The following is a 13,435-nucleotide window of genomic DNA, read 5'->3' on the forward strand; positions in this document are numbered from 1 at the left end:
CTTCGTCCACCAACACAAGCAAATTCCCGTGCTCGTAACATGTTTCTCCCTCCCAACAGTCCATCGACCATTCATTGAGGTCGCCCCCGAGATAACTAGCAAGCTGTGCTGCAGACCGCTCCGCCCGCGTTACACAACCGCTGCAGCTATGTCCAAGCAGGAAAAGGAAAACACGCAATTGCCTCGTAGGTGACTAGGTAAAGCACCTCGCACCTCGCACCTCGTACATTCAATCCAACGATTCTCGGCGGTGGCGGCGTAGTTACACAGCGTAGTGGGGGAGCGGACGTGTATGTACATGCACACGTACGCTACATCAAGGAACTTGGTGGTGTGCGGTGGGAGGAGGATTTGGCAGTTATGTTAATCCATAGAGACGGTGCGGGTATGGAGGACGGAGATGGGGACTTGTTATAGTGTGTCTACTGCAGTCGTCATCGTCCTTTATAGTTCTGTATGGGAACGATGTTGTGAGATACGGCATGTTGGATCTACGTCCCGTAGGGAGGGAAGTGGAAGGCAGGATCACGGTTCTTTCTACTCGTTCTGATACTGAAGCTGGACGGACATGTGCGGAGGACGTGAGTTAAGTTGATGAATTAGGTTCCGTCTGATGATGGAGCAGAAAGACACACGATGTAGACATGACCACGACCGTCGTAATCACTAACGAAAGACGTTATTTACAGCGCTCTTGTTCTCTTGTTGTCGTAGCGAAGCGAAGCAAAGCAATGATTGAGCGATCGATGAAAGCATCCATTCTCAACCGTCCATCTATGTTATCCCCTGGAATCAGTCACGGCGTAGAGGGCAGTATGTACTCGCCTATCGATAGCATATCTCATCGCCATCATCGCCAGCTCTACGACGATGTGAAGACGTTTTTCCCCTCTCCCTCTCTCTCGCTCTTCCTCATTTCGATTCACTGTGGTTATCTGTATAGACTACGATCCTATCACTACTTCGTTCTACAACCCCCCGTCATCCCCGACAAGTAGAATCGTGCAAGGTCAAATGCTTCACATCGGACAACCGGCTCACTCGAACACTCACCATCGGTGCCAGAGGCAATAATTTACTAACGATTTCAACACTCTCACATATCAATCCTACCTTCCTCTCCCCCGAAGAAAAATTCTTTCTCATTAATCTATCCGCCTCCACTTCCTCGGAAACCTGAGATAAATGGGAAAGTGAGGGGTAGGAGTTACAATGGCGCAAGAAGAAAAAAAAAAACCTTGGGCGATGCATTTACGATCGCGATCGCAGTGCATAGCTGCATATGCATATTACCGCATGCAATAACTACTCGTACATACAATCTGTCAAACCACACTTGTCTTTGCATGCATTGCATGTATGCAGCTGGCTGGGAGGGGGTTAGGAGCAGCGAAGTTCCCGTGTGTTGTACAGGCGACTGTAGGTAGTCGGGTCGGTTTGCGTGTTTTGATAGAGAGGGGAGGGGGGAAATAGTTCGGTTGGCGCGCTTAGGCGGGCAGGAGGCACGCGCATGGGGGGCTTGATGGGGGAATTGCTGGGTGGGTATGTGCCACTCCGTACACAGAAGCTAGCAAGGAGATGGAGAAGAAGAAAGAAGATGTGCTACGAATAACAACATGCAGGTATCAAACATGCTGGGTTCGATATCATGGGAGTACGAGACTACGACCGTGTGATGGGGTTGAGAGATGAGTGGAATATGTGGGCGATGGGTGCGAATTTGCGGAGAAACCTGTGAAGAAGAAAACGCCACGGCCGTCGCCTAACCTTAGCCTTGGGTGTCTACACAGTACGAGTGCATATTTCCTGTGCGCCTTAAGACAATCCCCGTGATGATATTGAAGTTTGATTCGAAGGCGGCACGGTGGACCACGTGAGAGCAAGGGGGATGGGAATTGACTATTGGCATCGGAATGGGAACAGGAATAGGAATAATGGGGGAAGGGGAATGGAAGTGCGGGTATTTCGGCTTCCTCGGCTTGAGGCGACGATGGTCAATGGGCTTGGACGATTTACGAGTAGTACAAATATTACTAGTAGGTAACGAGTAGATACCTAGGTAGGCAATAGGATGATAATGATAATGGTGATAATATTGATGAGGAGGACCATGCAGTATTACCTGCCAACCACCGAAAGGGAACTACTCGTAAGGAAGACTACGAGGTACTAAGTCAGGAATTCCATCGTACTCGTACGAACTATAACGAATGGCTAGGATTAGTCGAGGGAACAACGGAAGAAGAAAAGAGAAGAGGCAAACGGAAGAAAAAAGTAAAAAGATTCCAAGGCATCTCGTTGGTGCGTCATAACTACCTCGTATGGGCTTGGGTTCGCCGTAGGACTGAAGAAGGAATAGGCATGGGAGTAGGCATACCTCGTAGGCATACTGTGTAGGCATAGGCATAGGCATAGGCATAGGCATAGGCATAGGCATAGGCATAGGAATAGGAATAGGAATGGGCTGGCTTGCGGGTGCATAACCGGTCGGCTGGACAAAGCGAACCACTCGGATTCCTTGTAAGCGCCCTTGGAGGGGCGTGGAAAACACTAACGAGACCGTACGAGTCCAAGTCCAAGTTAGAAAAATCTCGGTAGCGACGAGGGTAGGGCCGCCGGATTTCCAAGGGCAGGATGACGCTGCTGACGATGGTGACGATGCCCACGAAAAATGACGATTCTGATGCTGCTGGTCCGCGCCATGAGTCGTGACGTGACGATGGTCAGTTGCAACTACGAAGGCTACGAGGTATCGTGAGGGGATTCATGCATGCATGCATGCAAAGCAAGTGATTAGTTGAGCAGGACAGTGACGATGGTGGCACAAATCGACACCCCCATGGAGAGACGTCTGCTACAGCACGATACAGCGTTCCGCGGAGCACCTACTAGAGGGAGAGAGAGTACCGCGTGGAAGAAAGGGTAATTGACGATTGCAATAAAGGATCGAACAGTACACCACGGAGTACCTCTGGTCATTATTGATCCACAGACAATCTGTGCAGTGTTACTCGTAATTATACTTGGACATGTCAATCGGCCCATCTGCTACTCTAATGTTCATATCAATCACAACATATCATATCATATCATATCATCTCATTTATCTAATTACACCGCATACCAGGAATCAATAGTCCACTGTCCACCATTCCCCAACATTGACAACAACAACCATTTAGCCATATCGGCAGGCGACCGAGCGCACGGAGGATCAGTTCTAATTTCCAATTAGTACCTAGATAAATCGCTCTTCAGGTTCAGGTTCAGGGTCGGATCCAGGATTCGGATTCAGATTCAGGCTTGGGGATGCGAACACCGTATACATCCTGTGATAACCTGACTATCTACAGCGAGTAACTGCTTAGCTACTAGTCTAGTGACTACAGGCCATCTAAACTTGACCATCTTAATTATCATCTAACTACGAGGTAACTAATGCCGTGTGCTGTACATGGGATGGGATGGGATGGGATGGGATGGGAGCGGAGCAATGAGTGCTAAAGAGCTTAGAGTCAAGTGTCTACCGAACCAACGCTTGAACACCTTTACAGAGCAAAGAGAAGAGGAATACGACGGGTAGATAGAGGAGGGGAATTTAGAAGGCGAAATTGGCAGATTGGCCTCTATCGCCCGTCCGTTTCCTTTTCTTAGCTGCCTATTTTCTTTGGTTGTGGTTGTGGTGAATGGTATTGGTATTGTACCACCATCTCCACTTATCTCTCACCCCCTCTCACTCACACTCATTCATTCACCCACCCACCACGGCATCATCATCCCAAGCTTCGTCCATCCACCTTTCTATCCACCTCCAATCCACCATCGCCCACTCGGCCACTCCTCACCACCATCAGAGTCCGCACCTGCATATTCGGTAGATATTGGCATTCCTGCTTTCCCACTCTACTGCGCGACTACACAACTAGCTGCTGCACTGCTTTCACTTTCTCTACGATTCACGCCGCCACACGTTACATCCATCTGAAAGGGCAAGTTCTAAACATCCACTCAGGCCTTTCAGGGTAAACAAGGGTCCACACACAATCACACACACGTCCCATTCCTTTCCCTTGTCATCCCATCCCAACTTCTCGTCTCTGGGACTTGGCTTTCGAACTGGGGACGGGGACGGAGACGTTGGTAGCGCTACGCACACGGTACAAGGCACAAGGCACAGACCGCAGACACAGACACAAACACAGACGCACAGAGAGATCGCCATCAACCTTCCCAATCAAACCACCCTCCACCATCGCCCTCGCGCCCGCCCCTCATCCAAGGGTTCCGCTTGCGAAAGTGCGAGCTCGAGTTTGGGAGTGAGAGTGAGAGAAGATATCCATCCCAATCCAATCATCCCAATCATCCCAATAAGACAGCCAGAGAGAGAGAGAGAGAGAGACCTTGCAAGCTTGAGGGTCATTCCGCCGCCAACTCTGCCAGATATATTAGGCCCGCCCGGCGCCTGCTACCAAAGCGAACCCTCCCTCTCTAACCTTCCAATCCTACTCGTAGTCCTATTCGTAGTTGCTCCGTACTCTAGAGTCTACTCTACTCGTGGTTACAAGCCTGTCCATCCACATGGGATTACATGGGATTCTCTCCACCATCAGTCCGAAGTGCGTTGCTGGCCATTGTTTCTTCCTCTACTCCTTCTGCTACTCCTCCTCCTCGGGATCGATAAACCATTTATAAATTCCAAAGCCTCCCTCACTGTTCTCTGCCGTTCTTGGCTCCCCCATTCACACATAACTACTTCATTTACACTGTAACGGAGTACATATCTTCGGAAAGGTGAAGCAGAAAGGGCCCACCCAACAACGTCATTTCCTAAGCCCAATCCGCCTTCGCTCCATCGCACCAAATCGACCCAATCGAAACAATCCGCCCGCCCTTTCACATCCTACGACTACGACTACGCCTACGCCTACCAATTTACCACTAAATTCACACGACTACCCGCGGACTACCCTAGGACGAGTACGAGTAATAATCATCGTCACCCTAACTACGTGATTGTCATTATAACTCCCCCTCCTGGCTTTCCCGAAACCCATTCCCTCACTACATACAACTACTGCCATATGTCCCCCCGTCCGGTCGACCGGTCACCACCTAAAGTCCAATCCCAAAAACGTTACCAGTCAGGGCAAACAGACATGCCATCCACCAGGTCGCCTCTCTCTCCCAAGATGGACTCACTCACCATGCCCTCCCAAGCCTCCCGCCGCCCTCATGGTACTCGCCAACTCTCCGTAGGCAGCCCTGGTGCCCTGAGGCTCCCATCTCTACCGCGTTTCCACCCAGCCAACTTCGCCTCTCAGAACTCCAGCACCACCGCGACACCTTCCACAAACCCAAACAGCCCTCAGGCTCCCCTCTCACCTCGGAGGCAATACCACGCCCAGATGCAGTTCCAGATGTACCAGAGCTCTCTCAAACCACGAGGCCCTGGCGCGAAGCCCACCAGCCCACGTCTCATTCCTATGGGCAGCCCTGGACCCGTTACACCTCTTGAGCTCGCAGGCGATGGTACTGATGGAGGGTACCTTACTGCAGGAGTCCGTACCAACGATACCTCTTCTCATGTCGACAAGCTCATCCGCGAGGAGGCCATCCGACGAGGCGAGATCTCTCCTGGAAGAACTACATCGGTTGGTGGTCGGTGACTGACCGACAACAAGCACCATCACAAGCAGCCGCCTTCTCGTTATCATCCAAGGAGTTTGGCTGGTATCCAGTACGGGCGCTAGCCACACACAGATTGAAGTTTCCTTTTACCACATCATTCACCAGCACCAGCATGGTACGGGATAGGAGTTTCCTTCATCACATCGGTTCGGAGCATCATTGGCGTTATATATCATCAAGACCGGACTACTTCACCAGGCGGCAACACTTGCAAAAACCAACACAAAAAACAAAACAAAACATTAAGGACACACATGGACAAACCTGACGGACGTTGAACGAAGAACCGGCGTTTTTCCCCAACTTCTGTCTATCGCTTTTGTCGCCACTACACCCAAGTGCTGGACGTGTGGTCGTCAACGATCGCTTTTTCCCCCTCCCAAATACCCCAATTTCTTTATTCCCAGTACCATTCCCATTCTCGGCGGATATCATTTGCTCCCCCTTTTCTTGGTCGTTCCCCCCTTATTATCTCGCCTGTCCCGAGCTTGCCACAAAGCGCTCCGTTGCCAACGCACAACGTCGAGCGGGGACAGATGACGGGTCTTTTTCTTTTCCACAAACCAGCGGTGTAGTTCACAGGAAGGGGGAAACGAACCCAGACTGTTCACGCTGAGTATTTAGCTAGCACACACGAATTTATGAAATGAAACACAATATCAAATTTCCAAGCTCTGCTCTTCCCCGCCACCACTAACTTACACGTGCAAACTTAGTATCTATCTCTCTATCTTCATCCACAGCCCCATCGTGATGTTCGCTCTCCGCTATCTTTAGACAAGCCAGCCGTGCTCCGTATCAAATCAGAAAGTTTACTCGTACCCGTCCGTCCCCACATATACAGAAAGCGAGCAAAACCCACAGATAAGAGAGGGGAACCCATGCCGAAGCAGCCGTTTAGGTAAACCCTTTTCTTAGTCTTTTCTTACTCAAAAGAACAAAAAAGCGACCACTAAACTACAAGTTTAGCTGCCGACTCTATCTGTAAAATCACCATGTTGGTATGTTTTGCTGTGGTACGACAAGGCAAGGCGTCCACCACCGCCTCCCTCCCATCCCCACCAAAATCAAATACCTAAGGTAGGCTGAGCAACCCTGAAGCGGACCAACAAAGGAAAATCGAATCGAATCGATCAGATACCCGACCTGAGACGAGCGCTCGCCCTGCATATGTCCCATCCCTCCATCACCCAGCCGTCCTTACACCATCAACTACCTAACTAGTTAGCACCATTTTACCGAGAGAGGGAAATGAAGTTTATTCGACGGGTAAAAAGAAAGCGTTTGGCGTGACTGGACTGGAAGGGAAAAAGAAGGGTACGGTACGGCTTCGGCAGCGTGGGTTCCGGGACCCTGATGTTTTATTGACTGCTTGCCTTGTGGTTTCTTGGGTGGTTCTTGGGGGGGCGTTGTCAGCGAGTGAGGATGTGTTGAGGAGGCGAAGCGAGCCGAGTACGACAGAATGGGATGGGTTCGAAGGTGATTAATTGATTGATACTTGTTGTAAAGGAAGGGGGAAAAAAATCAAAGATGTGCTTTTGGCCTCTAGAGTAACCTAAGAATACACATGAAAGTAAGACGATACGGTACGGTACTCGGTACCATTATTGTGCCCGTACCAGTATCGCCCAAGCAACGAAAGCAAAGCAAGGCTGTACGATACGGTACGGTACCATATGAATTGCGCCTCCACACAACACCAATAACCACACCACTGCAACTCTTGCCGAACCTACCTACTTTTACTCGTCCCTCCTCGCACAATGGTGAACAACACAATCAGCTTATCACACATAGCCCCTAGCCCCATCGAGCGCATGATCACCATAATCACCATCATACACCCGCCCATCACTTCCTAAACGTCGGGAGCGCGAGCGTGAGGGGTCAGAGTGTAGTGTTAAGTCACCTCGTGTCTTGTTCCCCGTGATTGGACATTATTATATCAGCATGATGGTTTCCCTCTGGCCTTATGTTCGCCACTTATTATCGACATCGATTTGGGGGTTAAGGTGAGGTGTGTATGGAGAGGAGATATAGATGGGATGGGCATATGGGCAGGGGAAGGGGAAGGGAAGGTAAGGCGAGACGGGATATGTGGTACGCCATTGAGCGGGTAGAGAGAACTGTGTTCTTGGGTGTCTTGGGGTGTGTATTGCTTGGGGAAACGAAACGTGCGGCGGGAGATGACGCTGCATGAAGCAAGTTTAAGCTTGGAAGAGAAAGTCGAATGGATAGTGGGAGATTGTGTATGGAAAGAAGGCGCGAGGTAGGAAGGGAAAGCTGATGAGGCGATCTTGACGCATTCCGTCGTGCTCTGTGCTGTGTCATCATCCTGTCTTGTCTTGCTGCTGCTCCACGTGAAGGTGGCGATGTGGAATGGTTCGATTTATTCAGTTCGATCTGTTCGGGTTGGTGTTGATCAATGAGACGGCAACGCAGGGCAAGGCTGCTGGGTACGAATCATGTCTGCGATGGCTGCGCGTGCGAATATCAAATCGAACTGATCATCCCGAAGACCCTTTGTTTGATTGAGGAACGAGGAACGAGAATCGAATCATGTTCGCGTATGCAACCAGCTAGCCAGTAAGCAACCTTTGGTTTGAATCACTGTGTCTATTCGTCGGGGGTTACGAGTCTGAAGAGAACAATGGTGTATTACTTGAATTGAAACGATCTGCTTCACTTGCTTCTTCGTGATTGGATGGGTACAGCATATTGTACGAGTATTTGTAGGATAAGATATGAGTAGTTAAGACAAGGTAGGGGAGTTTATCCCTCATTCATATTAGAAATGGAGTGATGTTCAAAGAACAACGATCATGAATGATGATTAGTGGGCAAGCCGAATATCAAACCTTTCGTTCCTAGAGATCTCATTGCAGCGTGTCCTCGAGCAATTGGGCCCTCGTTAAGATTTCCCCTCCAAAAACCAGTATTTTCTGGATAATGGAACGACAATGATGCAGTTGGAAGATCTACATTCCGGTGCCCAATCTCAAAGCGTCGGGATGAAAACAAGAAACGAAGCAGAAAACGAGGCGTCCGATTCGCGACATCTCGTTGGGAGATCATGCAACACGAGTAATTCTAACTCCGAAGGTGAATCATGAAACGCGCAAAACACTCGGGGTAAAGACAGAACAAAGAATCACCAAGAACATGATCATTATGATGGCAACCAACGACGGCGGCGGTGTGCTTGCTGATCGGAGCCGAACGCTGGGAGCCGGAGTCCGAGAGCAGAGGAAGGCAATCTTTTACGAGCTGTGACACAATCGCTGGGCCCCGATAAAGGATTGGCGGATGCTTTTGAAAGGCTGATCGAGGAATTGATGAATTGCTTGATTGATTGGCTTCATCAAAGAAGTTGTACCTTGTTCCTTGTTGTCCGGTCCAACAATCAGCATGAACGCACGAAATATGAACAATGAAATCGATCATCAAGAACCAAAAGTTGGTGTCGCACGACGTCCGTCCCGCGTTGGACGAAGCCACAACCGCAACCGACCAAGCCTTCGGGATCCCTGCGCTGACTCTACTGTTCACATAGTTACTCGTAGTTACTGGCAGATGCCTGTACTCCGTACTCGTACCTACACATTGGTTACTTGTAGATAAGATGCGAGTAAATGGATGGATGATGAATGCCTCAGCTCTTGCATCGTCCCACATTTACGGCCCATCTATTTGCTGCCGCTACCAAGGCCTTCCTTCTGCTCGGTATCTGAGTAAAACTGAAAGCAACCCTCTGAATCCACAAAACTTACTGTATCCGTAATAATCACCTTCCTACTTCTGCTGCGTGCGTGCCAACTTTTCAGTGGAGATAGATGATTTAGAAAAATGAATGGGGCTAAACGTCTTTCCCTTTCTTTTTACAAATACTCACACGGAAACTCTGTTCTGTGGATACCTTTCCATGCACCTACGGTAGAGTAGGAACCCACAAAACGTATCCGTACGGTATTGGCTGGCAAACTGCTCCGTGTCAACCCTTGGAAGAATTGGTGTTTACCCTACCCGAATTGAACCCTGGAGTCCCTGCCTTCCCTTCATTGCCCTGCTTTGCCCTTCGATGGAACGGGATGATATGCCCGGCACACGCTGTAAGAGAAAGACGATCGTTACTTTGAGTAATCATCGACGGACCTGCACGACCGCCAGATCGGCATTCACGTGGTGTTAGACAATTGAGAATTGGTAGATTAACTGCCCATCAAGCTGATCTCTCTCGGCACTCATTACCCTACGGCTCCTGCAACCAGACTAATCAATATGTCAAAATTCGGGTGTCACAGGACATGTCTGAACAGGAAGTTACTCCTTTCTTCACTCTTCCTGCATCGCCTTTCCCCGCGGAAGAGAAACAATCTTGGGTGCTTTGCGATGAAGAGAAAGTTAGAAGACGAGGTTGATGAAATGACGTCGGTGGCGTGATTAGCCGAAGTGTGAAGGAATGCAATGCAGCCAGAAGTGGGGTCCCGTTCTGACACTATTGCCGATCAAGCTAGTCTGACGAAAGTAAGCATCGTTCACAAAACCTCTGTTTCTGCATCGTACTCGTACTTGGAATCTATAATTGTGGGAATAATTAACCAGGTAATTAGTTGTATGCAATATGAAGCTGCAAGAATCACAATTTTGCCATCAATAACTCCTTTTAACCCTTGGAACAGAGAAAACATTGGGTAATTCGGCCTAAATATCCCCGAAGTACTGCGCCTGTACGTAGTATGAGCATCAATAGTAACCACTTCATCCTGATATTCATCTAATGCAGGAATTTGGTGCTTTATTCGCTCACTAGCTGGACGTGATGTCCATGTATCATCATCATCATCATAGAAACCATTCTGCGATCCTTCTACTAGAAAAATGCTTCCAAGATCCCAGTTCCTCCTACACTGTTTCGCGGGACGGCTGATAGGGTACTTTCACGGTGAGCATAGGCGCTGAACCAAGTGAAGCATGCAAAACCTTGGCCCAATCGACCCAGAAAGTGCATGTAAGATTATCTTTCAGGGCCGGCGAATAGATGTGGATGCTTCCCCTTCTCCGGTGAGGCTTCTAAATAGTAGAATACCAACAAACTCGTTACGAGAAGTGGTGTACATTTCCGCATATTGGTTTCTTGTGATATGGCAAACTAGAGCTGGCTAGAAACTTTGTGCCGTGGGTATTGCTGAGCTTGATTCCATGGGTATCTTTTTATTGTTTACCATACTCTGCAACACAGGCAGTGTAAGTGTAGCATAGCCGGAGATGACATATCAGCGGTGGATTCACATGTTCTCCAGCCATCACCTCAGTGGAACAGTCATAAGAGGAGATACCTTATGTTCACGCATGTGCACCTGCTCCAAGCTATCTCGCCTCGCCTTTTTTGGTGAAGAAACGTCATCCTGGACGACGATTATGTGCGAATCCCTCGCTCATGGAGGACATGGATTGAAAAATGGTTCACGTCTGTCTGAATTTGAACAAGGCATGGGTCACTCTCTATGAGAAAGTATCTAACGAGGTGTTGTAGTGTCGTAGATCGAAGAGTCGATAGAAAATATACTGAAGTAGTACTTTTCGAACGTTTCCTCGTAATACCTTTTTTGCTGATGCCATTTTCGCCGAGACTTTGGGACTGGGGTTAGATCGTGATGGGTAAGATATTGCAGTTGGAAGAAAGAACGGCTGGATCGATCTGTGTGGTTTTGCTTGCATGGCCGCTGATTGTAATATATGAACAAAGAATGGATAAGAAAACGTTCGCAGTATGTAAGTAAATTCTCTTTAAGTTTGTCCTTGTAAGTGAACGATATTGCTAGTAACACACTCAAATGCACGATTAAATCACTTCTCTATCATCCGTAAGGGCCGAAAACTTCATCACGTACTCTTCCCATCCAGTCCATACGCCTTCAGTATCCTCTTCCCGACCCCCTCTCCAGCCCAATACGCCCCAGTCACCGTCCCAAGCGCAACGAACGGCGCCGTATGCTCACCCGCGAGCCACAACCCCCTCTCCGGGAGACCCCTCCTCATAACTTCGACATCCTCGTCGCCCCGCTCCAGCCCCGTCTGGAAGTTCGCGTAGCTTCCGTTTCCAGCCAATTCGTCGTTAGCCCACGCTGTGGCGAGGATGGCGGCGGGCTTGCACGAAGGGTCGGAGGGGGAGTAGTTTGGCAGGCGGGAGTAGTACGGGGTGAAAAAGTCTTGGAGGAATTTGTCGTGTGTGGATTCGGGCGTCGAGGAGAGGACGGAGGCGATGTGGAGAGATGTTGGACCGTAGGTGTAGAAGAGGAGGGTTGGGTGAGCCGTCGCTGGGGGAAGCGCTGCCAAGTTCACGCATTCTTGGCTCCAGTGGGAGGGATTGGTTTCTGGGGCGTAGTACGGCGATATCCATTGTGCGAAGCCTGGGTAGTGATTTGGATTCACGGTTGGTGGAGTTGGTTGATTAAGGGGGGCGGTTGTAGCGGGTACGTTTGGCGATAAAGTTGGAGGAGGTGGTGGTGTTAATGTTGTATCGGAATTAGATTCGTTCCAGAATGCGCTGGGAAAGGTCATGTAGACCTAGTGGTGTGAGTTGTGATTGATAAGGCAGTGAATTGTATACTGACTTTGTCTAAGTGACCGTATCCTATCGAGTCGATCCCCTGCTTCAGTCTACTCGGAAGATCAGGCGAAAATGCATCATCCTTATGCTTTTTGAGCCATCCCAATGGTGCTGTCATCACCACTTCGTCAAAGTTGAGCTTCTCGCCATTATCTAGCCGAACTGAAACGGCAGGCTCTTCTTCAGTACCATGAGAATCTATACTTGCGACCTTCTTCTCAAACTGTATCTCAGCGTTCTGAAGAGCATTCTGCGCTATAACGTTAAGTATCTTGTGATAAGTCCCCGCAACGAAAAGATTCTCCCCATCGATACACTCTTCTAGCCAGAAGAACTTCAGACTTTGCTTCTGAACGGCAGTACCTATGAAAGCCCCCCACATCTCAGACATCTTGAGAATCGTATCGCGCTTCTTTTCGGCGACTTGATCGTTCTCCAATACTGACGGAATTAACTCCTTCACTTTCTCCTCGAAGAAGTCGTACAAGCTCTTTTCTACAGGGATATCTGCGGTGTTCTCATTAGAGTACCGCATGCCTTGCTCGATGATGGTCCAGACGAGTTCGGAGTTCTCAGTCGCCTCTTTGAGCGGTGTTTCTGCCCCATATTGGTCGAAAACTGCTTGTCGGCCATCCCACGTCATGATCTCTGTCTTCGTTTTCTTAGCCAGATCGAGGAAAGGGTTGTCATCCGTTCCATGTATCCAGTTTGGACCGCTGATGAAGCATTTCTAATCAGTCTGGGACTCTACAACAATGGAGGTGTGTGAAATAAAAGAGAAAAGTCCACCTACAGATCGACCATATGTCCTAGGGAGCTGCTTTGACATAACTACCATCCTACTCAGCCCCAAGAACACATACAGCGTACAGGCTATATAGTTACCCTTCCACCAATGCGATTCCGGCCTTCTAGAATCGTGACTTTCACACCCTGCTGGAGCAATACATCTGCGCAACGAAGCCCCGCTGCGCCGGCTCCCACGATGCATACATGCGGCACCCTGCCAATAGCACGTCGAATCATCGGGACCTCTCCGTTCGGTTCGAGATAGTTGGCTTGATGAGGTGATCCTGAGAGGTCACGTTGTATGCGGGTCATCGTACCCGAATGGCCGTTCCTCCCGTTTGGGGTGTT

The 13,435-nt window shown here is 49.3% G+C and overlaps 4 protein-coding genes across 4 annotated transcripts; 1 reads left to right on the top strand and 3 right to left on the bottom strand.

Annotated features, from left to right (window-relative positions):
• Positions 1-2,097: 2,097 nt before the first annotated feature.
• On the bottom strand, positions 2,098-2,618 carry BU24DRAFT_225165 (uncharacterized protein). The gene has a single exon (XM_033522098.1). It carries the CDS (start codon positions 2,441-2,443, stop codon positions 2,144-2,146), a length of 300 nt encoding a protein of 99 aa, XP_033383279.1. The 5' UTR covers positions 2,444-2,618; the 3' UTR covers positions 2,098-2,143.
• Positions 2,619-4,651: 2,033 nt separating this feature from the next.
• On the top strand, positions 4,652-5,770 carry BU24DRAFT_225162 (uncharacterized protein). The gene has a single exon (XM_033522097.1). It carries the CDS (start codon positions 5,082-5,084, stop codon positions 5,664-5,666), a length of 585 nt encoding a protein of 194 aa, XP_033383280.1. The 5' UTR covers positions 4,652-5,081; the 3' UTR covers positions 5,667-5,770.
• A 2,595-nt stretch (positions 5,771-8,365) lies between these two features.
• Positions 8,366-9,325, bottom strand: BU24DRAFT_423860 (uncharacterized protein). Its single transcript, XM_033528357.1, has 2 exons — positions 9,285-9,325; positions 8,366-9,229 (listed from the first exon to the last, which is right to left on the bottom strand). The coding sequence occupies exons 1-2, from the start codon at positions 9,290-9,292 to the stop codon at positions 8,779-8,781; spliced, it is 459 nt and encodes a 152-aa protein (XP_033383281.1). The 5' UTR covers positions 9,293-9,325; the 3' UTR covers positions 8,366-8,778.
• A 2,246-nt stretch (positions 9,326-11,571) lies between these two features.
• Positions 11,572-13,399, bottom strand: BU24DRAFT_434075 (amine oxidase; the record flags this gene model as incomplete). Its single annotated transcript, XM_033530009.1, has 4 exons — positions 11,572-12,255; positions 12,303-13,014; positions 13,092-13,129; positions 13,184-13,399. 4 exons carry the CDS (start codon positions 13,397-13,399, stop codon positions 11,572-11,574), a joined length of 1,650 nt encoding a protein of 549 aa, XP_033383282.1.
• Between the last annotated feature and the right edge of the window lie 36 nt (positions 13,400-13,435).

The sequence above is a fragment of the Aaosphaeria arxii genome (assembly GCF_010015735.1).
Source record: "Aaosphaeria arxii CBS 175.79 unplaced genomic scaffold BU24scaffold_5, whole genome shotgun sequence".
NCBI classification, from domain to species: Eukaryota; Fungi; Ascomycota; class Dothideomycetes; order Pleosporales; genus Aaosphaeria; species Aaosphaeria arxii.